Genomic DNA, 27642 nt, shown 5'->3' with positions numbered 1-27642 from the left:
TGAGGCAGGAGGAGGGTTTTGGAGGTGGGGAGCAGACATCCATCAGCCGCCCCTTTGGGCCAAGCAGGTTCGGAGGTGCCAGGTTTCCACTGTGCCCTGTCCTGTGGGGCTGGGGGACATGGGGTGCCTGCCTTCACCCTGATGGCTCTGGGTGCCCATGGGATGTGCCAGCACCAGCTGAAGCAGGGCAGGTGTGATTTGCTGCTCAGCAAAGTTTGGCACCATAAACCCAGCCAGGAAATCTGCTGGCATGATCCAGGCAAACATCCCAGCTCTGCTGCAGCCTTGGAGTGGGACCACACAGGGTCCTTGTTTGGTGGATTTTATCTGGGGTGAGAGGGGTGCAAGTGGTCCCCCGTGGTAGCTGGGGGCTCATGTGAGCTTCCCATCAGATGTGTGTGAGCAGGATGTGCCCTGTGATGAGATTCCCAGCTGGAGCAGCGCAGGGTATTATTGTTGGGTCTCATCCTGAGCTCAGTGCTCAGTTTTTCCTCTGCCCTCCCTCAGACCGTTTCTATTTAAGTTTTTAGGACTCCAGGCTGGGGAAAATTTGAGCAAGAGCCTAGAATATGGTCCATTACCTCCAAATGTCGCTCAGCAGCTTAAAACAGGCCTGGCAAGGGAGACAGCATAGGAAAACAGTGATGCACCTCGGAAAAGGCACTTTATTCTGTTTACTTCTGCCATACTGGAGTATACAGTGGAAAACCACGCTGGCTCCGCTTCTCTGCTCTCCTCGCCGGTTTCACACTGCCCAGGTGAGCTCCAGCCATCCCTCCCTGCCAAGGGCATCCTACCTGTTGTGCAACCCCCCCAGGGCTCGGTGCAATTGACTTCATGCAGCTCACGGCAAGTAGAGAAAGAGCGAGGCGGGTATTTTTCCAAGTGGGTGGGGACTCCTAAATTCCCCTGGCATTGGCCACAGAGTATTTTCCAAGCCTCTGCTCCAGTGTCTCAGCCTGCCTAGCCCTGGGGGATTTGGGCAGCTTCATCCCCAGCTTGACTCAGCACAAGCTGCTTCTCATCCTTCCTCTCTTACCAAGAGCTGTGAAAAGCACCCCTGTGGTGACGGTGCTGCCTTCATAGGAGCCACCACTGGACCAGCCTGGGTGGCTCTGTGGGGACCAGTGTCATCAGGTCCCCCCCAGCGCTGTGGCCTCCATCAGGTGGCCCAAGTGAGCACCCAAAGTCAGCGATTCCCAGCGATGCTCAGGAATTTTGCCTGTCCCCAGTTGCTTATGCAGTGCCCCCCTCCCCTGCCCAAAGGAGATGCAGGGCTACAAGGTGGGCTGGAGTAGCAGCCCCTGTATCCCCAGGGACCTCCTGCATCTGTGGGATGCCAGCTCCCAGGGAGGAGAAGGAGAGCCAGGAGGAGGTGGCTGGTGGTGCTGCAGGAGGGGCTGGATGCCCAGGCGGTCTCGTGCCACCGCACCTGAGCCCTTCACACCCAGTACTGGTTGTTTTTCAGTGGGGGGTTGGAAGTCCGGCAGTACTGGAGGAGCTCGGGGTCTGGCGGTGCCCCAGAGCCCGTGCCCGGGGGCGGGGGGCCCGTGCCCTTGCCCTCCAGGGTGGTGACAGTCGTTAGGGGGATGCTGGGGTCTGTCCTCCGGAAGGTCTCGTGGTCTGGCACGGCCCCGTTCTTGGCCTTGGCGGCGGGAGCGCCCTGGACGTGGTGCTTCCCTGTTTTGTTGCGCTTGTGCAGGTAGAAGAGCAGGGGCAAGATGAGGGCCAGCAGGAGCAAAATGAGGCAAATGGGGATGATGATGCTGAACATGTTGGCCTCAATGAAGCTGAGGAAGGTGCCCCCTGCCCCAGGGCTGGGGCTAGTGGTGGCGCTGGGGACCAGCCAGGCAGTGGGGGCATGCCCAGCTCGCTGGCATTGGGGCTGCTCCGTGCCGTGCCGTGGGGCACTGGGGGTGAGGCTGCCAGCGGGACCGTGAGCAGGGTGACACCATAGGATTTTGAGGCGTTGTAGGGCTCAGTGCTGTACTCCAGGGATGCCAGTGCTGGTGGCACGCCGGCAGCCACCAGCTCGAACACAAAGCTGTCCCACTGCAGGGGTTGTTGGGTGTCCCCAGCATCCAGCACCTCCAGCCCCACCAGCCCTTGCTCCAGCTCGCTCTGGCTGAAGGTTTCGATCGGGGAGGTGAGTTGTCCTGGGTCCCTGGATACCCTCACAAGACGGCTGGCACGGGGCGCCCTGCGGACCTTGAAGACTGGGACGCTCTTGGTGTGGTTGGCCAGCTCACTGGCATCAAGGACACTGGTGTCCAGGAGGGCTGTGGTGCCTCGGGGCCACAGGCTGCCCGGCCGGATCTTCACCGCAGCACGGACAGTCACGTTCACCACCCCCGTCCTGTTTCCTGCCCGCGATATGGCGACGAACTGGAAGTCGTCCTCGGGCGACGTGAGGTCACTGAAGGTGAACGTCACCTCCCTGCGATCCAGCTGCTTCTGTGAGAAGCCCCGTGATGGCTTTTGGTTGACTTGCAGCTGTCCAAACCTGGGGTCCCTGGTGATCCTGTACAGGACATTACCTGCCCCTCGTGGTGCGGCACCAAGCAGGTTATGGTGCGACACGGGGGCCCTGTTCAGGTCTTGGGGCACCTCCAGCAGTGCCGGGCTGGCAGTGGTGCTCAGGGCAGGCAGCACCTCGATCTCCAGAGAGGTCTGGATGGGTGGGTGGTGGCCACTGGAGAGCCTCAGGGCTAAGGACCCTGGGGCACGGCTCCCAGTGGCAACAAACACCACACGGCCAGCATTGACATCTGCCTGGGTGAAGCGGCTGATGGGCTCCCGTGGGTTGTGTGCGCTGGCCAGGTGGCCAGCGAGGGGTCTCTGGAGGATGCTGTACACCATGTCCTGTGGGGACACCACTGGGTCTGCCACGGCCAGGTACTCCTGTGACAAGGTGACCACGGAGCCTGGTGGGACCTGCAGCACTTCTTGCCGCTTCACCACCCGTGGTGATTTGGTGCTGCTGGTCACTGTTATGTTGAACGCTTCAGAGATGACCACCCCATCCTGTGGAGGACGGACAGACCGCTGTTCCCGGGGCTGGAGCCAAGCCTTAAAACTGAAATGGTCTTTGGAGATGCTGTCCCCACCATGGGCGTACACCAAACGCCTCGCTGCCAGGTCTGACTGCAGGAAAAATGGCCGTGACTGTTCTAGAGGCACATCAGCCACCAAGAGCTGCCCATGAGCTGGTGGCTCCGTCACCAGGAAGACAACATCATATCCAGCCCTCTCAGGGACCAGGATTTGGCTCAGGAGGTTGGAGGCATCCAACACCAAGGTGTCAATCTCAGCCTGTTGAGCCCTTGTGAGCTGCAGACCTGGCGAGAAAAGGGATAAGAATCAACTTGGGAAAGTTGGTGAGAGCTTGATGTGATGATGGAAGAAGGAATCGGATGCAGTTTTAGTTGTCTGATGTAATATATCAGCCATGGAAAACAACACAGTGGTATCTTCTTCAGACCAACAAGCCCTCCTGAAAAGCTGTTTTGTCCCATGCTTCTCTATCCTACACTTACCTGCATTTTTCCAAAGCTGAGTCAAGCGCTGGGGACACTTTTCCTCGAAGGAGATCAGGACAAGGAGGATGAAGGAATCTGAGATGGTCGTGGGAGTGACCACACGGAAGCGGATGGCATCTTGGGCCAGCCAGAAGGGCTTGTCTGGCATCTCGTGCTGGTAGAAAATCAGCTTGCTGTCCACCTGAAAATTAAAAAGAAATCCTTGATCAGTTCCTATCTTGACTCTGAGATGGAGCAACCAAGCTCTAATTAGGTAAGAAATGGGGATTTTCACTAGCCTTGGCAGGGTAGTCACCATGGAGAGCTCATGGTGTTTCTTTACCAGGATGTGAAGTTGTGGCTCCCCCATCCCTGGAAGTGTCCAAGGCCAGGTTGGACAGGGCTTGGAGCAGCCTGGTCTAGTGGAAGGTGTCCCTGTCCATGCAGGGGGGAACAAGGTGACCTTTAATGTCCCTTCCAACCCAAACCATTCTGTGACTCTGTGATGTTTCTCCCAGCAATTAGGGGAACTGAGGCTCAGAGGAAGGGTTGAGCTTGCTCAGCATCCTCCAAGGGTGAGGATAGCACAGAGGAGCTTCCAGGGAGGGTAAACCTATGTGTTTCTGAGTGATGGAATAAAATAAGACCCTTGCTGGGCCCTGCAAAATTTGGCCCCACAGGAGAAGTGTTTTTTCAGAGCAGGGGTGAAAAAATCATGCTTGGCTTTTCCCTTCAGCAGCAGCCAGGCTGGCTGGCTTTGCAGCAAGGAGATGGCCTAGGGAAAGGGATTATAGCTCCCTCAACCTCCCCCAGTGCTAAATCCAAGGCTGGGGCAGCAGCTTTTAATCCCTCTAAGCAGCTGTTGGCAGAGCTGGGAAAATCACGGCACGGCTGGAGCCTTGCATTGCCTCCTGCCTGGGGTCAGGTGCCTGTGGTGGCAGTGGGGTCAGACTGGGACCCCCATGCTGTGGTGGGGGGCAATGAAGGGCTGTGCTTGGGGTTCTGAGGATCTGGAGGAGTTGAAATCTCACCTGGGCTTGGGTGAAGTTCCTGATTTCCTCCCCCTGTGAGGTGGTCAGCCTGCCCAGGCGTGGGGCTTGCTCGATGCTGTAGTACAGAGTGGTGGAGCTGGTGGGGCTGTTGCTCACTGCCTGCAGGTTCTGGCTGGTGATGGGCTGCAGGGCACCTGGAAAACACATCCAGTATGGATTTCAACTGGTCACCTTGCCACCCACTTGCAGCCTCTGCCATGGGCATCTCAGTAGCGTTGGGCAAGGGTAGGAGATCCAAGGGGGCCCCATTGGAACTGGGAGAATGGGGAACGTGCTGGTACCCACCTGGGCAGACAGTGAGGCTCTGCTTCCTGGCCAGGCTGATGACGGGCTCTCTCTGGGCCCTGACAAGGAAGAAGTGCCCAGGAGAGAGGTTCTCGCCATCCCACAGATCAAAGGCGAAGCCGCCATCCAGGGGTCCTGTGGAAAGCACAAACCTGGGCATTTGTGGGGGACAGAGGAGATGCAGCTCCCCATTAACCTGTCAGGGTTTTGGCCCAGGGATGAGGTTAGCATCCCCTGTGGTGGCACAGTGTCCCCATCAGGCTGGGGTGGTGCAGGGGCCTGGGGCACCGCAGTCCTGCCCTACCTTGGTGCACGAAGAGGATGAGGCCGTTGTCTATCTGGGCCTGAGTGAACCTCTGGACCTCAGCGTTGGGCGCTGACCTCAGCACAACCTTCCCGTTGGCTGGGGGCTGGATGGAATAGGTCACGTCTTCCGCTGGGGAGTCCTCGTCCTCGGCACTCAGGATGTGGGGGCTGAGAACAGCTGTGGCACCTTCCCGCAGCTGGGGGATAGGGAGAGGCTGTAATTCCCCTGGGATACCCCTGGCACCTCTCCCTTTTTCCTGTCCCAGCTCAGACCACTCTGCTGGGTGCCAGAGCACATCCCAGCCCAACAAGGGCGCCTTGTCTTCGTCCCGGGTGATGCCTCCATCATCTGGCCTCTTCCCAGCCCTGCATCACCACTGCCGTGTTTGCCAGCACGTGCCACACAGCTGGGTCTGTGCCTCTGCACTGCACGTGCTGGAGGGCAAGGGTGCCTCAGTTTCCCCAGTTCCTGGAAGTGGAAGAGGGCATGGTGCCCTGGGGCAGGGCCTGTGCCTTTGAGACCTTGCTTTGCAGGGGAAGGGGTTTTAGTGGGGTGCACAAGCTGCTGCTGGGTACACAATGACCACAAGCAGCCCTGTCTCTCCCTTACTGGGTGTTCCTCCTTGCTCCTGCTCCCGTCCCAGTTCCCATCCCACCGCCCCCTCACAAGGCCGCAGCAAGGCCCGCTGTCCCAGCAAGCCCTCCAGGAATGACAAGTATGTGGCCGAGTTCAGAGACACTGTGGAACTTCCCAGGACCACTTCCTCCCATCCAGTGGTGCCTACCCTCCCCTGGGAACATTGTCCTTCCAAAGCCCTGGCATGTCCCATCTCCAGCTGGAGGCAATAATTTTCCCAGCTCGTAACCCTGTGCCATATCTCGATCTTGGCAGACCACGGGGATGAATCTTGTGCTGCCAAACGGGTTCTGCCCACACAGCCCAGAGCTGCCCTTTGCCCTCCAGATGGCTTGAAATCATGGGGTGCATGAATGGAGCCATGCCATGGCTCACGTGGGTTGGGGGGGTGGGAGGTGCTGCATCCCACAGCATCATGAGGCTGGGCTCTTGGAAATCTGCATCTTGGGAATCTGCAAGACAACACCCAGGCAGGCGCTGGAGGAGGTGCTCTGCTGGATGAGCTCTTTCCTGCTGTTTTCAGCTGGCCTAACCCAAAACATTGCTTGAGTGGGTGTGGGTGCCGACAGAGAACTTAAATCCCTCAGCAGTCCCCACGGGATGGCAGAGGCAGGCTGGAAAACACAGCTTTGGAGAGGCAGAGTGGGGGAAGTGCTGCTGGACACACAGCCGGGACAGGAGCTTCACTGTGCACACACACTGAGTTTTTTGGGCTGCTTCCTCCCCCCAGCACCCACAGCAGTTGGAACTGCAATCACACTGGGGGCTTGGAGCCAAAGAAAACTCCCTGTGGGCAAAGCAGGGGGAACAGGCAGCCCCAGGGCATCGCTGTCCACTGGGAAGGGACAGTCAGAGTGGCTGGAGTAGCTTTGCTCCCTGCCCAGAGCCCGCGCTGCGGGAGCTGACCCACTTCTCCATGCTCCCCGTCCTCCCTGAATTATTAAAGCCTTCCGCCTGGCTCCTGCGCTCGCCTGCTCGGCTTATTGTGTTTGCTCAGCCTCCGTGTCGCCTCTGCTCTCGGGGAGAGCATGAGGGGAGGTGGCGGAACAGTGCCCGGAGCGTGGCTGTGTGCTCTGGGGCGGCAGTGGAAGCCTCTCTCTTGGTGGCATTCAGCCATCCTCCCTTCAGATCCAGCCCAAAAACTGCTGCTCCTTCCCAAGGGGCTCCATTGTGGGGTCTAGACCCATCCTGTTGTCTCCCAGCCCTGCAAGGACTCGGCATCCCTGGAAACCTTTGTGCAATCCCTCTCCTGGGCCTGGCCTGACCTTTAAACACTGAAGTCATCCCTCATCAGAGCACAAACACAGCAGGGCTGGGCCTCTCCCATCATTCCCGTTGGGGGAAGGAAGCCTTTCCCAGCTCCAGAGCTCCTCTGGGCAGCTGTGGTTACTCTTCCCAGGGTGCAAAGGCATTCCCATGGAAAGGCAGACAAATTGCTGCCTCAGAGTTTATTTTTAGGAGGTTTTTCTGTATTTTCACCCTTATTCTTAGCATGATGGCTGGGAGGGAGGGAGGGAAGGCCATGCTTATGCTGGGTGTCTGGAGTGGGGAAAAGGGGCTGGCATGGGGCCAGCAGCTGAGGGGTAAACGTCTCCCTGAATTTTGGCCCAGGTAAGGTAGATCTACGAAATTTGCTGGGAAGCTTCCTGGCCTGGAGGGGGAAAACTGGGGCAGGCACAGAGCTGGGGCTGAGGGTCCCTCCCAAACTTTTCTGGTATCCTTCAAAATGGCTGTCTCTGGGGCTAGGCAGGGCAGCCCCTTCCCCTTGGGCATCTTCTCCAGAGCCCAGGCTCCCAGAACCCTTGCCAAGGCAACTGTGTGATGATCCTCACGGAGCTGGTTGCTTTCCAGCTGCTAGCCTGGGAAATCCTGGGATAGTGAAAGTAGGTGCAGGGAGGTGGTAGGGATGACTCTGCTTCCATGTTTTCCAGTAAATTCTTTGCTGGAATTTTGCATTAGTGACCCCAAATGGGACAGGGAGGTGTTGGAAGCAGAAGGTGGGAGTTCGGCAGCAGGTGAGACCTCTTCCCTTCTGCCGTTTTCTGGGATGGACGTAAAGAGAGGTGTGAAAGCTGCCCAGATGACTGAGTAATTCCAGCCTGTGTTGGTGAAACGTGGGCAGGATGCTCTTGGAGCTGCCAGGGATTATCCCGCGAGCAGGGGCTGCGGAGGCGCTGCTGCCGCCGTGGCAGCGCTCGCCGCGCTGGGACCGCGGGGCGATGCTCCCACCTCGCGGCCGATCCCCGCATCAGCGGCGGGGCGGGACGGGCTGGGGGGCGAGGACAGCTCGCTCTCCGCCTCCTCCAGAGCCTCGCCCCGTCGGGAAAACCTTCCTCCTTTCCCCATTCCCCATGGCCCGCCTCTGGGCGGCAGCCCGGCTCCGCCGAGCCCCAGCTCCCCGAGGCGAGTTACCAGGAGAGCAAGGGGGTCCCCACGCTGGGCTGGCCGCCCCTCCCCGTGGCGTCCCACCCTTACCTGCAAACCGGCGTTGACCTTCAGCCGCGGCCCCTTGGTGCTGCGGGGCAAGATGGTGATGAAGAGGGTCCCGGGCTGGCTCTGTCGGGATACCTCGGAGGCGTTGGCCAGGATGGTGAAACTGTCGGTGAGGGATCGGGGGCCGTCCTGCCTGTACTGGATCTGCTGGCTCTCCACCTGCGGGGCAAGGGCCAGGTGATCCTCCATGGAGGACACAGGCCGCCGGCCCCTCTGGGGAGGGGACCCTGAGCCACCCTGGGAGGATGATGGCAACCCACCACTACCTCAGGGGCAACCCTGCGGGGTGTATCCACAGGACGGGAGTGGGATCTCTGGAAAGCAGACCTGGAGCCCAGCAGGGGTGCTCTGCCTGCATCCCCACCCTGTATCCCCACGAGCTGCAGAGCAAACCCATCACCCCAAATGCTTCCATCCCTTCTGATGGGGAGAAGACTCCTGCAGCCCTCCCCGACCTCCCAGTGTGGCTGGGGGCTGGAGACCACCCCTGGGCTCTCCCCAAACCCTCGGGAAAGCAGCATGGTGGGCAGGTGGGTGCCCGTGGGTGCTATACCTCGCTCCAGGTGAAGCTGTGCAGCCCACCCTGCTCAGGCCGCTGGCTGCTCAGGAGGGTGCCGAAGCGGGGGGGCTCGAGCACCCTGAACTCCATGCCGAGAGCCGGGTAGTAGGCGTTGGAAATGCGGAGGATGCCCGAGGAGAGGATAGCAGAGCCACCTCCTGGCACTGTGATGTTGTGGACATCCAAGGGGACAGTGATGGGGAGCACAACCAGGCTGACCACCACCCCCTCCAGAGGATCTGCACTGCGGGCTGTGATGTCCAGGACAAACTGGTCATGCTCCTCATTGGGCTTGGAGTGGAGGTAGAGGACTCTGCCACTGTTGATGTCCTCCTGGGTGAAGGACTGGATGGGGTCCAGGCTGGGCTGCTCGTTCACATCCTGGCTGTGCTGAAGCATTGCCAGGAAGCCGGAGGCTGGGGGGCTGCTCACCAGGTAGACTATGTCTTGGGAAGGGATCTCTTCGTGGGTCACCTGGGAGTGTGGGGGAGACGAGGCATGAGTGGGAGGGCTGGTAACTGAGGCTGGGCTGCCCCACAGCCCACCTGCTGTGCAATCAATCCCTCAAAGCTTTGCTGCGGGATGAACTGCAAGAAACACCTTACTGAGGCCATGCCTGAAGCCCTCTGTGCTCCTGCGCAAAGCCTGACAAGAACACCAGGCCTTGGCTCTGAGCAGGTGGGAGCAAAATGGAGTCCCATGGGTGGGCATTCTGGTTCCGTGGCCAGGGAAGTCATGCAGGCATGAGGAATGACTGGAGAAGGGGATACTCACCAGTAAGTCCTCCTCCTTGATCCCAGCCGCTTCCCCCTGGAAAACATAGATCTCCTTATGGTTGACTATGCTCAAGGGGCTGGGATGGGTGTCCAAGAACACACTGATGGCCAGTGTGTCCTCCACTGCCACCTCATTTGCTTCTACAGTGAACTGGAGCTCATCCCGAGTGTTCCTGCTCCCGTTGTGGTGGTAGGAGATCTCTCCTGCCAGCAGGTCCCTCTGGGAGAAGGCCATGACCGGCTGCTCCCCTCTCATGACGGTCCCCCACCTTGGGGGGGTGGTTATCAGGAACCGTATCTCTTCATCTGACCTGATGTCCATGTTGGTCTCCAGGCTGAGGACAGAGGAGTCAATGCTCCCTCGGGTGCCCTGGTGGATGACCAGACCGGTGTTGTTGACTATTTTGATGTAGGGGTCTGATGCCTGCACTTCCAGGAGGGCTGTGGTTTGGTGGAGGCCATCTGAGACCTGTAGCTGGATCCAGCCCCGGTCAGCCCCAGAATGGACAAAGAGGATCTTCTTCTTCCTCAAGTCATCCTGTGTGAATCGATAGACCTGGTGGCTTCTGTCATCGACAGACACAATGCTGCCAAATAAGATGTCCTTCCTGGCCAGCACCAGCTGCGCATCGGAGAAGCCGGAGTCCTTGTCAGTGAAGGCAATGTCGTCAGTGGTCAGCAGGTGCTGCCCATTGCGCACCACGCTGAAGACTCTGTTCACTGCCCGGACAGGGCTGTGGTCATTGACGGGTTGGATGGAGACCCTGAAAACGCCCCTCACCTCCTCGGCCTCAGGCTCGGCGCTGCCCTCACCCTGCCTGATGGCTACGAAGGGGATGTCATCCTCCAGTGTCTCGGAGTCATCGTGCTGGTACAGCAACCGGCGCTGGAGGATGTCGTCATTGGTGAACTCCGTGATCTCCTCTCTGGAGGCCCAGCCATGGGATGCAGCCCAGGCCAGCCTCCCATGTGCTGGCCCCTCAATCACCTCGTAGACATAGTCCATGCTGTTCACACTCTGCACAAACAAGTGATCCTTGGAGATGACGGCCTGTCCACCTTCTGGCACGGTCAGGAGCACGTTGGTCAATGTTGGTGCATCAGGGTCCCCACCAATGCTGATTCTGTAGGTATAGACGGGTGAGTGCTGCTCACCAGCGTGGACGCGGAACTGGAAGAAGTCCTCAGCTTGCTGGGAGTTCCTGATGGTCACGCTGTAGCTCAGGCGGTTTCCCTGCAGGTCCTCTTCGGTAAATCCAAAGCCTTCGGTCAGCCTGTTGCCAAGCAGCTCCAGGTTTCCCTTTTTGGGAGCCTGGATGATCATGTAGTGGAAGGGAACTGGGGCAGAATTTGGATCTTCCAACATTGCCTCCAGCTCCTTGCTGGTGATATTTCTGTGCCGCTTATTCTTCATCTGGAGGGGAGCCATGGTCCTCATCTTAATGGTGGCTCTTTTAATCCTTATGAGGAAGGTGTTGTTTGGCAAGAGCTTCTGCCCCACTTGGACTTTGAATCTCACCTCCTCCACGCTATCTTCCAGCCGGTGCTCTGCGTCTGTGCTAAAATACTGGATGCGCCCTTGCTCCAGGTCTTGTTGGTGGAAGGACTCGACTTTTTTCCATTCCCCTCCCATGCTCCCTTGCTTCTGGACCTCACCATACTTCAGGGGCTCCGTGAGGACATATAGGATGGAGACCCGTTGTTCCACAGCGTTTGTCTCAACTGACAGGTTGGCTGTGGTGATGCGTGCGGCCCCTCCTTGGGAGAGGGAGAGGCCGGTGTTATTGAGCAGCCGGATGTCAGGATCAATGGCGAGGATCCTCAGGGTGGCAATGGGGCTCGGGACTGTGCCATCACTCACCTGCAAGGTGAGCTGTAGGTTTGTCCCACCCTGGTGCACATAGACTACGCTGCCAGCTTCCAGGTCTCTGCAGGAGAACTCCTCAATGGGCACTCCAGGGTGGAAGTCTAACTCCACATAACCCTCCTCCATCTGCTGACCATGCAGCTGGAATTCAAGGCCATCGCAGGATGAATCATCATCCAGGACCTGCAGGATGTCGGTGGTCAGGTGTTTCCGTGTGTGCTTCAGGATTGTCATGTGGTTCCCATGGGGAAAGATCACCTGTGGGGCATCGTTGACGGGGTTGATCATGATGGGCAGCAGGTACACCTGCCCCTGCCGCAGGCACTCTGGGACCCCTTGCTGGGTGGTCACTGTCACCTCCAGCATCAGCTGGTCCATGGGCCCCTCAGAGCCATCGTGGATGTATCTGACTTTGCGATTCACAATGTCTAACAAGGTGAACTTCCTTCTGCTCCTGGACCCGGGAATGTCCAGCTCCAGCTGGCCATGCCTGGGGTCATTAGTGATGCTGAAGAGGATTTGGGACTGACGGATGTTGGCCAGGCTCAAATCTACCGTTGGTTGGGCATGTTTCCACTCCAGGTAGGCCATGCCCCCTTCAGAGACAATGAGGGGGCTGACGTGCAGCAGCCTGCTGATGTTGGCAAAGGCGGGTGGGAAGCTGCTGTCAGGCCGGCACGGTTCCACCACCAGGCCTGGTGCTCCCGAAAAGACATTCGGAGGTGGAGAGGTGGATGCCTCATCCTGCTCATACACCTCCTCATAGTCCCAGTAGTGGTCCTGCTTCCCACAGCCTGCTGTGATGTCCTTTGTGATGACGGCGTCCTGCAGGCTCCTCCTCTGCAGGTTTATCCGCAGGTCCTCCAAGCAGCCAACAAACGAGTGGTTGGTCATGGTCCACAATGAGATGAAAGAAAGATGGTGTTCCCTCAGCCTTTGCAAAGCTTTGTCATCCATACCACCAATGAAGAGGTTTCCCTGAAGGTCCAGGTAGTTGTTGATGCCCCGGTTGGATGTGGATGAAGCATAGTAATCTATTAGTATCTCAAACTTGTGGATGTCCGTGTGGACTTTGACGTAGTGCTGCTGCTCGTCGCTGATGAAGACATTGTTGTGCAGGACGATGACGCCGTTCCCCTTCTCCACAAACCCTCGCAGGCGCCCATTGGAGATCTCCAGGTAGAAGAAGTCATTCTCCAGCCCTGCGTGGTAGATGAGGGGTGCCTGGGTGATGCTCGTCGTTATCACAAACTCGATGGTCGCTTCCTGCCTTGCATCCCACGTGGGGAAAGCAATGTAGGAGTGTGGCCCTGGGAACCCGAATGGGTCATCAGGCTCTGCAGAGAACTGTGTGCTGCACCCTTCCTGGACGTGGTGGAAGGTCTTGGAGCTGCCATCAGCAGACAGACGGGAGAGAACATCCAGGCCATTGAATGTCACCAAGTGAAGGCAACCCCTGAAGGGAGGGCTGGCCTCAGCAAGATATGGCAGGTCCAGGCTGCCTGTCCCACCAGCATAGAGGCCATGCTGGATGTCCAGCTCCCTTTCTGGCCCTGCGATGTCTGCGGAGCTGTTGAAGAGGCCGTCGATGGTCAGCGTCATCCTGCCATCTTCCACCAGCAGCTCCACATTGTGCACTGCCAGGTTATTGAGCTGCAGCCCTGCTGGGGACTGCAAGGTCACCTCCTCCGAGCCCAACTGCAGCCTGGCCTGCAGGGAAAGACACAAAGTCCTCAGCTTGAGTGAAACCTCTCCATCTTCCAGAAATACCTGCTGAACATGGACCCACACCCAGGTGCTCTCAAGGGTTTTGGTCCCTCAGTTCACTCCTCCACCTCTGGATGTGCTCCTCCTTCATCCTCCCCATGGACCTGCCCTCTTTGTCCTGCTCTCCGAATTTCTCTCCTTTTTCACTCATTCTCAGCAAACCCCAGTCTCAGGGCTGGGGTCCTCCATCTCCCGGTCCCACAGCTGGGCTTCTCCTCTCCCCTCACAGAGCAGCCCTGCCAGATGCTGGCTCCTCCTTCCCTGCGCTGTCTTGCCCACTGCCCTCCATCCTTGCAACCTGGGCTGCTTCCAGCCCTTTCCCTGGGAACTGGCAGGGGAAATAGCAGGCTTTGCTCCTCGTGGGCAGCAGCCTGGAGCCTGTCTAAGTAGAGGGTTAGCTGGTGGGACACATGGTCTGCATTAGGGACACCTCTGGCCAGCGGCTCGCTTGCTCTTCTGCTTTGGTTTAATGTGGTTGGTAGCCCAGCCCAGGCTGCAAGAGAGGCAGGATATGTGCCTCGGATGCTCCCTGCTCTTTTCCTTCATGGTGGATGCCAGCACCATAACCACAACAGGGATTTTATTCCTCTGTCTTGATTGCTTCCCATGTTCCAGCCGGGACAAGGGAGATCCCTTCTTTCCCTGGATCCTCTTGTCTCACCTCCTCACACCTGAGGGTGCTGTGCACCGTGTCTGACCACGCAATGTACACGGGGTGCCAGTGTCTGGGTGTCCCCATGACCACCCCCAGCATCACCCAGGCAGTGGGTGGGGAGCTTCCCCAGATGGAGCCTGTTTCTCTGTATTTAACCAAATCTTCCAAGACTGTGTCCACTCTCCTCTTGTACTCTTGGCTTTCCCTGTCAGGGGTCCTGGCAGCTGGGTATCCTTACACTGGATGAAGCCATGACACAGAGACCCCAGTGCAGGGAGAGGATCGGGGTGCCAGGATGCTGACCTGCAGGCGGCCAGCTTGCAGCTGGAGCAGGAGGTGGTCGGGCTGGCCGGCAGCCAGGAAGAGCAGCCCATTCCCCTGGCTGGTGAACAGCTGCAGGTGAAGCCGCACCGTGCGCGAGGCATCTGCCAGCGGCATCTCCACGAAGCTGTCGCCAAAGAAAGAGGCTGGGGAGAAAAGGGAGAAAGGTCAGGCAGGGAAGGACACCTCCTGTGAGCCCCATCTGGGTGGTTGCTGTGATTATGGAGCCTTTCAAGCCCATCAGCCCTTCCCTTGTTTGCCATCTGACAGGTTGCTGAAGCCCAGCAGCCTAAAAAGACCCTTGGGGGAGTCTGTTCTGCTGATTTTCCTAGAGGTATCCTAGAAGGGTTTGGGTCAGAAGGAGCCTTAAAGCTCATCTAGTCCAAGCTCCCTGCTACAGTCAGGGACATTTTCCACTAGATCAGGTCACTCCAAGCCCTGTCCAACCTGGCCTTGAACACTTCCAGGGATGGGGCAGCCACAGTTTCTCTGGACAACCTGTGCCAGGGCCTCCCCACCTTCTGATTAAAGAAATTGTATTTCTCCTCAGTGCTGGAGGAATAAACCTGAGTGCCAGTGATCCATATGTGGATGTGAGAGCGTATGGAAATCTCGGCTCAAAGTGGGTGCCTGGAGATGCAGCTGGAACATGTTCAACACTCAGTAGACATCAGCCCTGGAGGACTCAGCTCAGTGGCATGTGGTCATGAAATGACAGACTGTATCAACAGGGCAGCGGTGGGAGAGGACAGGATTAAGAGTACAGGGAGCAGTGAGGCTTAATTTTAGAGCACTTTTCGTTTTTAGCTGACTCAATGCATGCATGTGCATCTCACACATGTTAAATGTGTGTGGCTGGGGCGTGCAGCCATCCATCCTGCTTGGCTCCAGCTCAGCCTGTGGCAAAACTCTGTGCTTAAGCATAAACACTCCAGCCCTGTAAGCTGGAAATGTCTGAGGAGGATATGTCAGGGATGGGGGGAAATGGACATTTTCAGTCCATGTGTAGTCACAGGCTCTGCTGGAGTTTATATGTGTGAAGTTTTCCTGTTATGCTTTACTAGAGCACTTATCAGATCCACCCAGTTGCCAACCTACACTTGGGTTTGGGGTCCCAGATCTGTCTTGCTGAGGTGCCATGGGCAAACAAGCATAGGAATTTGGCTTTCAGGGTCCCAGCCCCTGATCTCTTTTGGAGGAGGCAGGGGTGGACATTGGATGATGGGGTGAAACCAATCTTCTGCACAGCGAGGTCTGGGTATAAACACCCACATCTGCTCTTACAACTGCTTCCCTGGTTGCATTTTCCTCTTGCCCAAATTTCTGTGGGGATGACCAGGATGGGAACGGGCAATGCAGGCTTTGTTCACAGGGTGGTGCAGCAAGTGAAAACCCAACCCAGCAAGACAGCCAGAGTCACTGAGGCATTTGGAACGGGACCATCTGTAGAAGTGATGGCAAAGGTTGGCCTGGGAGGGACAGAGTTGGAGCACTCTGTTTTAGCTTTTCACATTTTCTTCAGAGCTGAGCCCTGCAGTGCCCTGCATGGGGAATGCTCTTCTGAGCCCTTTGGGAATGGGGAGACCTCCTCATCCAGGACACCACAAAAAATAATTTCCTGCCACTGGCAGCAGAAAAAAGTGCCTCAGTTTTCCCCTGCGGTCTGGGAGGATGACGTGGGTGTTGCAAGGACCATCACCCCACCCGTTCTGGACAGGGAGGAAATGGCACCATGGAAATATCTGGCCTTTGCTGTAACAGCAAGCCCTTTGCCCAGCCCAGGGCAAGGCTGTCAGGGTGCCTGCTCATTCCCTGGCCCTTGCTTGTGCCTGCTGCTGGCATGGGGCACTTTGGCTTCCTTGTCCTCTTCAGCCCAGCCAGTGACTCAGAGGAGCTGTGCTGTTCTTTGCAGGGCTCTGTCCTTCCCTGACCTGCTCCCTCCTTCCCATGGTCCCAGCAAAACCAGCCTTGCCCAGTGGCCAAAGGTGGTGGGTGCTGGGGCTCTCAGCACCGCCTTGTCCTGGGGCTTGGTGAGCAGGAGTGACGTGGCACAGTGGAAAAGGGAGTTTTCCTGTCCCTCCTTGCACAACCACAGGCACACGTGTGTGCACATGTGGTTCCTGGAGACATCCACGTACGTTATGTGCTGGCTTCAGTCGAGGTTCCCTGTGCGTGCTCCATGCTCCAGCTCCCACTGGGATTTTGCTACATTTTAGTGGCTTCCCCTAATTCAAAAAATGTGTTTTTCAGATGGGTACTGAGCGGCTGCTCTCACGGGGAGGGAAAGCTTGGCTGGGCTGGACCCACCAGCGGCTCCCATGCCAGCCCAGGGGCTGGGCAGTGTCTCGCTGTGGGTGCTGGGGATGATGGTTTGGGGCTGCTCCAGCAAGACCGGCTTGTTTTCCAATGTGCCAAGGGGCACCAGCGCCTGCAGCCAGCACATTTTGTCCTGCCTTCAATCTCCCAGAGCTGCCAGAAATGTTTTCCTTCTTCTCTCATAAATTACTACTAATAAAAAGCTCCCATAGGTGCAGATGCCTAGGGGAGTGGTGCTGTTTGTTGGGGAGGAGGAAGAACCCTTGCCCAGATCCAGGAGGTGCTGGGATTTTTCTCCAGCAGCAAAGCAATGTGAGTTACTGCTGTTTGTCTTCCCAAATTGCTGCTTTATTTCAGGGCCACTCTCCTCCTCCGTCATCAGGCCAGCCAGGATGTGAATGCCACTCGGCCTGTGACATTTCACTTTTGCAAGGGACCTGCAGCTTCTCACCTCCATCTCCCCTCTTCCTTGCCCTCTACTTTGGAAAAGACACAGAAAACATGGATTCTTATTTTTGTTTTTTTCAAATGCATTTTTCTCTGGAGGAGCCTCCAAAGGACATCCCTTGGAGGTCCTGGTCCATCCCTTGGAGCAAGCAGGGACTTCCAGGCACCCATTCCCATCTGTGGGCAGGTTCAGGTGAGCATCCTGGGATCACCCCATGAGGATGAGTTCCCATGCCCCAAAAGCACTTATCTCAAGTGATTTAAGGATGTCATGATCATACCGTAGGGGTGTTGTGCCCCTCATCTCTGGATGCAGATGCCTGAGGTGGCCCCTCCTCTCCTGCCACGGGGACCAAAGGTCCCCATGTCCTGGCCATGGCTTGGAGTGGACACCCCGGATGTCCCACTCGCCCCCGGATAAAAACGACTGACATTCCCAGCTTGCTGCATCCCATAGGAAATCACCATCCGTGCCTTGCCAAGCTGATTGAAAGGCGTTGACGAGGCGAGAGGAGCCTCTGTCACAGTTTCCAAGCAGCCAGCCAGCAGCCAGCAGATTATAGACTGCAGTGTCACTTGGGTTTGGGGTTTTTTTTTTTGCATTGAAAAAAACAAGGAGATGAGCCAAACACTCTAAGGAAGGGTCTGGGAGCGAGGCCCCGGGTGTGCTCGGCTGCTCCTGGGGCCGGCAAACAAGCAAGGGCTCTGTGCGAGCCGGCACTGCCCCGGCACCCGCCCCAGCCGCCGGCCACGCGCCGGCTCCGGAACGCCTTGGCCCTCTTCCCCTGCTCGTCCAGCTGAAAACACGGCTGGTTTGGCCTCTCCAGTTGCTGATTTTTGGTGTTCAGAAATTTTACAGGCTGGGAGAGCAAAGCCTGGGGGGATCCCCATCCACTCAGGGGGCTCTGGACTGGGGGCTCTCGGAGTGCTTGGGGCTCAGGAAGGCCATTTTGGGCTCTCCTCTGTGTTTTAACATACATCTCAGCACAAAAACTTCTCCCACCTCCTTCCCAGCACGTAGGAGGATGAAGGAGCCAACTCCAGGCCCAGGCAAAGGGAAGCACTCGGAAAGCTCAGCTCAGAGAGAACCGGCACTGGACACGAAGGGTTTTCGGAGCAGGGAGACGTCTCCTGGGTGTGTGGGAGGGCATGTGGGCTGGTGGGTGGATGCTGCCCTGCCCGAAGGCTCCTACCCCAGCGTGGGGCATCCCCAGCCCTACCGCAGGACAGCCAGCTGCATTTTGGGTGTGCAGGAAGGGGTGCATCGGAGTGTCTGGCGTACAACCGCATCCCTGAGAGGCTGCAGGGTCTCCCGTTGCTCTGGCCACAGGAGGATGCTGAGGCTGAGGAGGAAGGAGCGGCGCAAACCCTGCCTGGGGATAAGGGTGTGGAGCCGGGGAGGGGCTGGGTGCTCAACAAGGCTCCATTCAGCCTGCGGTGAGGCAGGTGGGGGCCAGGGCTGGTGGCCGGCTGTGTTTGCAGGGAGGGGACTGGAATTCATTAAAGCAGCTCTTTAATGACCTGAGCGGGTGCCAGGAGAGCCCCGTGCAGACACACGCGCCCCCCTGAAAGTCTCCCTGTGTTTGCCGTCGCTTCCCACCCCGGCCGCACCGGTTTTCCAACGGTGGAAAAACAGCCGGGCAGTGAAAGCTCCTTGTTGCCCGAACAGCCCCGGGCTTGTGCGGCCACGGGTGCAGCCCAGCCCGCCGGCTGCCCTCCTTCCTGCCCGCCTCCCTGTGCCAACAAGCGGCCCCTGTGCCGGCGCTGTGCCTGGTGCTGGGGTGCTGCTGGGCCGCCCCAAGGGCAGCCTGCTGCATTCCTTCTCCACAGCCTCAGGAGTTGGTTTTGAGGCCCTCTGAGTTGTTTGTCGTTGGCTTTTTTTATTTAAATAACTTTTAAGGTAGTGAGGTCACCCGTTGCCAGCCCCATTGTGCTGCACCCACCCGCTGTGCAAACGCCGAGGGGCTGGGGGATGTGAACACTGGAGGGATTCAGGGGGATGTGAATGTGGGAGGGGTCCAGGGGATAAAAATACTGGAGGGATTCAGGGGAATGCCAGCACCAGAGGAGCTGGGGCGATGTGAACATCAGAGGGGTTCAGGGGGATGCAAACACTGGAGGGGCTCGGGGGCAGCTGCCCAGCCCTGGAGATGCTGCTCAGCAGCTTGATCCCCTCCTGCTCCCCCCGAAGCGTGTGCATAAGGCTCCCGTCCCACTCCCAGCGCAGGCAGGGTGGGCAGGACTAGCCTCCTGCCAGCGCCGTGGGTGGTCCCGGGGCTCAGGCTTCCTTGTCCCCAGCCGGGCTCTGTGATGCCCAATGGGACCTGCAGCCCCCCGGAGCTGGGGCTGGGCTGGGCCCCTGTCCCCACACGGGGTGGAGGGGCCACGGGAGGAAGGGATCCAATGGGCTTTTGGAGAAAGGCTTCATTATGTTCCACATTCCCTTCGTTTTACAGTGTGGTTTTATTTATGGCTGGGGAAGGAAATGAGCAGCTTGCGAGGAGGTTAAGGCAAACACAGTGGCCCTCAGCTTTGGCTGGGGCTTTGCTGGGAGGGGGGGATGCCGGGGGGACAAATGGGGGGTGGCTGCCTTCAGATATGCACTGAGACCTGAGCTGAGCACCCATCTGGGTCTCCACAGCAAAGAAATCCCAGTGCAATGGAGATGAGCTGGGTTTAGTCCACAGCAAAGGCATTCAAACCCAGTGGGGACCTTGGAATCACACCACAGTCCCCTTGTGCCTGCCCCAGGAAAGCTTGGGGTTCTGTCTCCAGATTTATGGGATGGGGTGTCATGGGCACAGATCCATCCCTGCTGTGATAGCTCCTGGCACGGAGGAGGACTTCTTCTTTTTATCCCCACTCCCAGTGATTCCAGTGACTGCTGCTCCCACATCCTGAGCCAGGGCTGTGCGTGCTTTTCCAACCCCGGTAATGGGAATGACTGTTCTGGTTCTCGCCTCCCACCCTCCATCTGGCCCTCCCTCACGGCAGGGCTCCCGGGGGCTGGCGCTTTCCAGGAGTGCTGGCCAGCAGAGATTGCTGGAAAGCAGCACCCAAGAAACCACCAGAAAAGCCGTGTCTGGTCACCTTCACTGGGCTGTCGACCACCAGAAGTGCCATCACCCTTGTTTTGGGCGTGGGAGGAGAGTCATGGCCAGGGGTGCTTTGCTTCGCCCCCATCCCACCCCGGTGGCCTCTGGCTGCACCAGGCTGCTTTGAACCCCTCCTCCTGTGTTTATTCATTTCCTCTCCCCCGTTCCCCAGCCAGCTGCTCTCCGCTCGCCTTCCCCAGTCTCCTGCCTGACAGCTTTGGGGAAAAACAGCCTTTTTACAGCCCACGGACTCTGGGGTCAGGGGAAAACATGAAAACATGCCCCCTGCTAATTCTGTGCTGCCTAGGAGGGGGCTGGTTGTACCCCTCCCGTGTCCTGCCAGCCCCCAACCCCCTGCCCAGCGCCTGTGCCTGCTCCTGCCTGCCTTCCCTGTCCTAACGGAGCAGCATTAGGAGCTGTGATAGCTGGAGGCCATAAAGCAGGGTCCAGGAAGCTTGGCTGGAGCTCCAGAGCTCCATCACTTATCCAGCATGGTTTTACGATGATTCAAGCACAGCCCTAAAGCTGATGGTATTTCCTGAGCTCTCCTGCTCGGCCAGATGCAGAGCCATGGAGGGGAGGGCAAGGAGCTGGGAGCCATGCTGAAACCCCCCACAAGGGTCACGGTGCTTTTGGGAAGAGCTGGGGGGATGCACCCCCGGAGCGAGTACCCCCAAAGCCTGGCACGAGCAAGAGCAGGGATGAAGAGCTTTTAATGATGTGTGGTTTAATGGCTCCGGAGGGACTTAGGGAATCAGCCCGAGCTGGAAGCAGTGTTTGGAGTGTTTGCCCTGGGAAGTGAAGCAGGGGGAGAAAGTGGGAGGATTTGGGGAAGCGGGAGGCTCAATGAAGCTTTTGTGCTGTCCCCTGCAGCGTGACTCAGGCTCACTCAGGCTCCCGCTGCCAGGAGAAGTTGGCCTGGAAATATTGTATCAGCCCCAGAGGACGTGGTTTCCAAACCATTCTAAGTCGGGTTTTGTTCTATTTTGTCTTTCTTTCTCTCTCTCCCAAGCCCTCTTCCCCTGTCTCACAGGCTGGCAGGTTTTCCAGCTCCACCCTGCACATCCTGGCACCCGCTCCCACCGTGTTCCCTTCCCCAGCTGCTCCCCAGCCAGTGAGGGAAAGCTTGCAGAGCTCCAGAAGGGCATTTGGTGGCATACGAGGGGACAAGCCCAGCCAGCCCCGTGCTGGAGGAGCCGGAGTCTGGGTTATTGGGGAGTGGGGCACCTGGGTGCACATCCCACCTGCGCATCCCTGAATCCCATCCCTGCCTGCCCAGCAGAGCCAGTGCCTGTTCCTAAGCTCCTTCCCAGACCCAGTGAGGGGAAGGAGCTGGCGGGGGGAGTGGAGGAGCCAGGCCAGGGGATGCTCACAGACATGCCTGGAATGGCTTGATGTTACCGGAGAGATCCTCGCCTGGTGTCAACAAACAGCCCGGCAGCCGCCGCTGGAGAGGGGCCGTCTCCAGCCGCCCGGGCTCTGATGTTTCCCAGGCTCGCTGGTGTCAAGTGGCTCCTGCCGTGCCAGGATGGGGGCCGTAATCAGCCAAAATTGTGGGGGAAGAATGAGCACAAGCGGGAGTGTTGAAACCTTGCCAGAAGCTACCTGCTTGCCTTAGTTGCAGCATCCAGTGCTCAGGGATGGGGAAATGTTTTAACAGAGATGTTAAAACGCGCAACTGTGGTGTAAAATGTGTAAATTGGGGTGATTCAGCTGTAGTTGTGCCCATAAGGCAGCACCCACAGCACCCTGCACCCCACAGGGCACCAAGGACCACGGCCAGGATGAGCTTTTGGTGATGCTGCCCGCTGTGAGAGGCAGAGAAAAGTGTCTCCGCAGACAGAGATGGAGGTTTGCAGTGTGGATGGGGGAAAGAGAGGACATTTTTTGCTCCTCTGGGGCTGACATGCTAAACTGTGTGCAAAGAAAATTAGTATTTTCTTATTTCCCCCTCTTTCTAGAGCCGAAAGCTCTGCTCTCCTCTCTCCTCTTCCCCCACCCTTCCGGAGCTCCCCCTCCCTGCCCTGCCTCCCCCTCCCCACTCCTGTTATGCCCTGACTTTTCCATCCATGAGAAACACCCGCCGGGGTGATGTTTATAGAGAAAATAAATGCCTGCTCTATTTGTAGCGCGGGGGGGACGCATGGCTGGCGGGGGGGCTGTGGGGGTGTGGAAGCGGGTGCTCACATCCCCTCCCAGGGCTGCAGGGCTTTCTCAGACACATCTACCTCGGGCCAAGACTTCCCTCTCTTCTCCCAAGCTCCCAGAGGAAATGACCCTGGTGGGCTCAGAAATTTCTGTGGGATGGGATGCTGAAAACCTTGAAGCCCTTCTGAAGCCCATCCGGAGGCTGAGAATGGGAATGGGAAATTCCTGCTGCCCGCCCCTCTTTCTGCCCGTGCTGCACCAAGCGAGGGTTTATGAGATGGTAGAGGGTGGGCAGCACCCATTAACGTGGCTGGGGATGGCACCACAAGCAGTTGGTGACTCCAAACCCTCCCTCCCTTGCCTGCCTGCAGCAAAGAGGAAAAACAACGTCCAGAAAGCCAAGATTTGGGCAAAAGTAGCAGCAGGGATTCACAGACAGGGCCTCCCCGAGCTGACTCACAGCTCACAGCGGCTGCCTCCCCAGCCAGTGAGTCACGGTGATGGGTGAATGTTGCTTTTCTGTCTCCGTGTCTCACGTGGTGGGCCCGGCCGCCTCACATCCATGCTGCTTGCCCCTTGACTTTCTCCACTCCCAGCAATTTTTGGCAGTACCCACCCTTCTCCGGGATGCTTTCCGTCTGCCACCGGCCGTCTTCTGTCCGGCTGTCAGGCAGCCAAGCACAGCCCTCGGGCACAGGGCAGCTCCCAGAGGTATAGCCCGGAGCCACGCGGAATGGGCGACACACCCCGGGGAAGAAGGACGGAAAATGGGAATTTATCACGCTCTTGGATCCACAGCTCAGGGCATAAACATCTCCCACCCCGCCCTGATGCCAGCTGAGAGGCCTTGTTTGGTCTGTCCTGAGGATAAACGACTAGTAATGGGTGACAAATCAGGCGGCATCGTCCCTATCCTGGGGCTGGGAAGAGCTACAGCAGTCCTGCTCCTCTGGATTTTAGCCTGGCTTTGCAGAGTCCAGTGCTGCCGTGACGCTCAGCTCTGCTTTGCGAAGCAAGGGCTTTGTGAAAGGTTCTCTGACTTTACAGAATGTATTTAGAATGCACTTTATAGAATATATTCATATTCTATCAATATAACAGAATAAAAATTATCCTCATACTACAATATCTAACAATATTCTGCTATATTGGTCAATATAACATAAAAACTCGACCTCCCTTTTTCTGCTCTGTTTGCCTCAGAGAAGGTCTGAGGGGTGTCCCATCCCTGTGCAGCATGGCAATGTCCAACCAAGCACAGGGCACGACGGAGACAGCTCAGGGAAGGGCTGGTTTGGGAACGAGGGAGCTCTGATGGACACCTTCCTTTCTCTGTGTTTCCAGGGGGCTTGAAGATACGGTGTGGTGAAGGGGCTGAAGGCAAACAAGGCTTGGGATACCCAGGCGAGAGCTGGGAAGTGCACAGGAGTTTCTAGGAGTCTCCCAGCTGGGGGTGATGCTAATGCTCGGGAAGCTGGCTTCCCAAAAAGGAGACAAGCCGAGCCCAGCACCTGGAAAGAGCCATGGGAGCAGCCCCGGGGAGCCGAGGCTGGGCTGGGCCAACGCCTGTTGCGAACAGTCTGTGCTTTGAGCTTTATTTAGGCACGCAGGCTCCCGCCTCCCAGGCCCTGTTCCTGTCCAGCCTTCAACCTGACGTGAGCTCCTCGGGGTGAGCTTAACCCTGTCCTGCAATCTTGCAGGAATGTACTTATTATATATTTGCCCGCAGCCCTCTGTTGCTAAATATAAGAGCGAGACAAGAATATTCCTCCCCGATTCCCACGATACCAGTTTGCGTTCTCCCCCCTTTTCAGCATTTTTCCTGTTCTTTCCCATCAGCTGGAAACTTTTCCAGCTGGTTTGAGCTATGACCCTAAAACATGTGGCGCGATCATAAAAAAGAAAGTTTGAATAAATCAGTCAGATTTCCAAAAGTGGAGGAAAGGAAGAGCCGAGGTGGCTCCATGGAGCTGAGAAACCTGGAGAAGGCAGAAGGGATCCTGGATGGATACCCTAGGGCAGACACTGCTCCCTGTCCATGGGCAGATATCCTGGACAAGCCAGTATCCCACTCCCCTCCCCAGGACCCCATCACTGCTTCTGGGGTCCACCTAAGCTTTGGAGGGTGTCACATTTTTGGTACCCACTTGCTGAAATCTTGGGGTAAACACTGCTCACGGGGAGTCTACACATCCAATTCTCTCTTCTCCCCTCATTCCAAACCTCCAGTAAGAGGGATTTTGGGGGAGGGGGAGCCCAGCCTGTGGGTGACCTCACTGGGAGCCGGAGGGGAGCAAGGCTGTCGAAAAACAGTTTACTAAAGCTTCACACTCTGATGTCAAGAGGCCAAGTTTTATGAGTGTTTTTTCTTTTTTGTATAATCCTGTATTTGATGAAGTGCATGATGACTCTTCCCATGCTGGGCTGGGCAGGAAGCCCCAGGTTCCTGAACCTGAGCTTGGAGGGAACACAAAACACGGGCTTCACCCCCACAAACCTCAGCCCCGTGCTCAGCACGCTGCTTGTGGCTCTCCCTGATGGAGACACAGGGATGTCCCACGGTGGGCAGCCCATGGGAACACCTGGAATGAGTGCTGCCGGTCTCAGCGGGGATGTTCTCAACTGCAGGGAGCTGGTGGGAAGCTGCTGCCCAGACCCAGGGTCACAGCTGGCACATCTGTTTCACCCCAATGCAGAAACAGTCCCCAGTATTGGAAAAGGGGTGTAAAGCCCCTTTTCTTCCCCAGCCCCATGTGTTGATGGCAGGGAGATGCCCATTGATCCCCAGAGTTGTGTTACAGCCGTGGGGGCAGGTGTCAGTGAAAGACATGGGCTCTTTTTGGGGGTTTCTCCAGCCCATTCACCATGAAAGAGTTTGGGACTGCCAGGGCAGCCCTCAGACCCATCCTGGACACGGCGCAAGCAACAGATCCATGTGGGGAAATCCCATCCCGGGATGGAAAGGTCAGGGCTGGGAGGAAGGAGACCACTCTGTTCATTAACAAAAGGGATTTTTTTCCACTCAGCTTGCCAGGCACCCTCCTATTTTGGTGCATGACAAAAAATAGAAAGAACAAGGCCTAAGGTAATGAAAGGAGCATGTCCCAGAGGCCAACTGCTCTCTGGGAGGGAACAGGGACAACAAGGGAGCAACAGCAGCCCTGCAAGTGCTGAGGGCCACAAGGCTGGGCTCTGGGATCATCCTCCTCCTTGCACTGACAAGGCGGGGATGAAGAAGATGGTTGGGATGCAAAAGACTGGGGGTTTTCGGAACTGCTGGGAGCAAGCTCCTGCCTCACTGCTGGTCAGGGTTCTGGTCCCCAGGGAGAAGTTTGGGGAAGGGAAACTGCTCAGTGAATGATATGAGCCTGCTGGGTCTCAGACCATGGCAGCTCTGAGCATCATGGAGCAGGGGAGGGAGCAGGGAGGGAACAGGGCTGTGGGACGGCTGTCAGGATGCTGAAGCTGGACACACGTCCGTGCCAAGAGCTGGGTGGGAAAACTTGTGGGCTGCTTCATGGGGAAAACTGGGTATAAATCCCCCTCTTCTGTCCCGCAGTAACTGCTTTGCCCAGCTCTGACGATGTGCAGCAGCCAGCCTTGTGGCACCATGGGGAGGACCCTCAGCCCCAGCTGGTCCCCGGAGCCCTGTCACCCCAGGGATGGTCCCACACCCCTCTGGGGCTGTGCTGGTGAGAGAGGTCAGCCCCTCACCCCTCGCCCCAGGCCACCGGCCACCCCGGTGCCCAGGACAGCCGGACGGAGCAGCCCCGGGAGGTGCCACACACCCTGCAAACGCTCCGGCTCCCTCCTTGCCGCCGAGCCCCCGCTCCTGGGAGGAAGAGGGGCTGCCCTCGCAGACGCTCCCGTGGCAAGGCCAAACATGGGCAGGGAGGGCTGGCGTGCTCCCTCCCCATGGCGCCGGGCTTGGCGGGGCAGCGACGGTGCCTTTCTCCCGACGGCTGCCCCTGGCGCCGACCAAAGCCCCGCGGCTGCTCCGAGCCCCGTCCCACACAGCAGCGCATCCGCGTGTGCCCCTGCGGAAAGCACTCAGCAAGGCACCCACCGCCCTGCGAGCCACGCTGGGCGAGCCGCCCCTCTCCCACCCTCGGTTTCCCCAACACCCTGCCCCCAAACTGGCAGCACCGTGCCCCTGCCAGCTCGGCGACAGGCTCCCCGCACCCCGGGCAGGGACAGCCTGCACCCATCGGTCACCCATGTGCACAGCGCTCCCCGCTGGTTCCCCAGCTCTCCCAGGAGCCGGATCCCGCAGGATTTCCCACCCTTCACTCTCGGGCGGGCTGCGGGGACGGGACTCACCTCCGGCCGGGGGTCCCGCGCTGAGGGGCTGGGGGTGGCCGGCCAGCAGCAGCAGCAGCAGCAGCACCGTGGCGATGCCACCTCGGGCACCCATCGTGTCCCCCGGGGCCGGAGCAGCGGCGAGGGCTCCGGGACGGCACAACCTCGGCCGGCGCCTGCTCCCAGGCGAGGGCTCCCGCTACTACTATATTTAATAAAGCGGAGCGAGGGAGGGACCTGTAACCTCTCCCGCCTGTCAGAAAGAAGAAATTCGCTCAGATTACAAACCAAATTTTCCCTCTTAAAGGGCTAGAGGCCCTCGCCACCCACACCCGCTCCTGAAAGCAGCCTTGTTCCCGCCGGGCGAGGAGAGGGAGGAGCGGGGAAAGAGCCCGACGTGGGGTGCGAGGGGCGGCTCCGGAGGCACCGCCTGCTCCGGGCTAAGCGGGATGTCACAGAATCCCAAAATATTCTGAGCTGGAAGCGACCCACAAGGATCATCGAATCCAACTGTTAAGTGAATGGCCCATGCAGGGATCAAAGCTTGGTGTTACTAGCACCATGCTCGAACCAATGGAGCTAATCTCCATAGATCCCTTGGCACCAGGCACTTTTGGGGGAGCAAAGCCAGTTACTGGTGTCCCCACAGACCCAGATCAGGGACTTGGTCCCAAAGCTGCTGTCACCCACCCCCAGCTGTATTCCTGAAGTGGCTGGGCAAACCTCACACCTCTCTTACCTGGCAATCAGGATGACCTTCAGCCCTCAGGGTTCACAGCACTCCAACTGTGTTAGCACAACACTGGGAAAAGTGCTTTCCAGCTTCTCCTCCTGGTGCAAAGCTGATTCAGGACAAGGTCACAACTCTTTGGAGACACAGCATCCCACCCAGCCTGCCTCCCCTCTCCTTGCTCGTGTCCCATCTTTCCAACCCTCTCCACAGGTGCTCCCATCCTGCTCCTTGGCTGTTGTGCAGCACACCCCTCCTTCCTCATGGATGTCTGGATTTCAGGCCCTCTTCCCCCTTGACATGTTTCGCTGATGGATTACATGTGGCTTGTTTCCTGCTGGGTTAATTCTAACCCCTCTAGGGCCCTCGGC

At 58.0% G+C, this 27642-nt stretch overlaps 1 protein-coding gene across 1 annotated transcript; it reads right to left on the bottom strand.

The window, feature by feature from the left end:
* Positions 1–645: 645 nt before the first annotated feature.
* On the bottom strand, positions 646–26886 carry CSPG4 (chondroitin sulfate proteoglycan 4). The gene is given in 11 exon segments (XM_039557704.1): positions 646–1854; positions 1857–3338; positions 3537–3720; positions 4550–4704; positions 4856–4990; positions 5160–5358; positions 8274–8450; positions 8845–9324; positions 9625–13203; positions 14219–14382; positions 26563–26886. Coding segments are annotated over 11 exon segments (7062 nt in total). The 5' UTR covers positions 26657–26886; the 3' UTR covers positions 646–1441.
* Positions 26887–27642: the final 756 nt, after the last annotated feature.

This window comes from Corvus cornix, chromosome 10 (assembly GCF_000738735.6).
Source record: "Corvus cornix cornix isolate S_Up_H32 chromosome 10, ASM73873v5, whole genome shotgun sequence".
NCBI lineage: Eukaryota > Metazoa > Chordata > Aves > Passeriformes > Corvidae > Corvus > Corvus cornix.
This window is presented reverse-complemented; position numbering and strand designations above follow the sequence as displayed.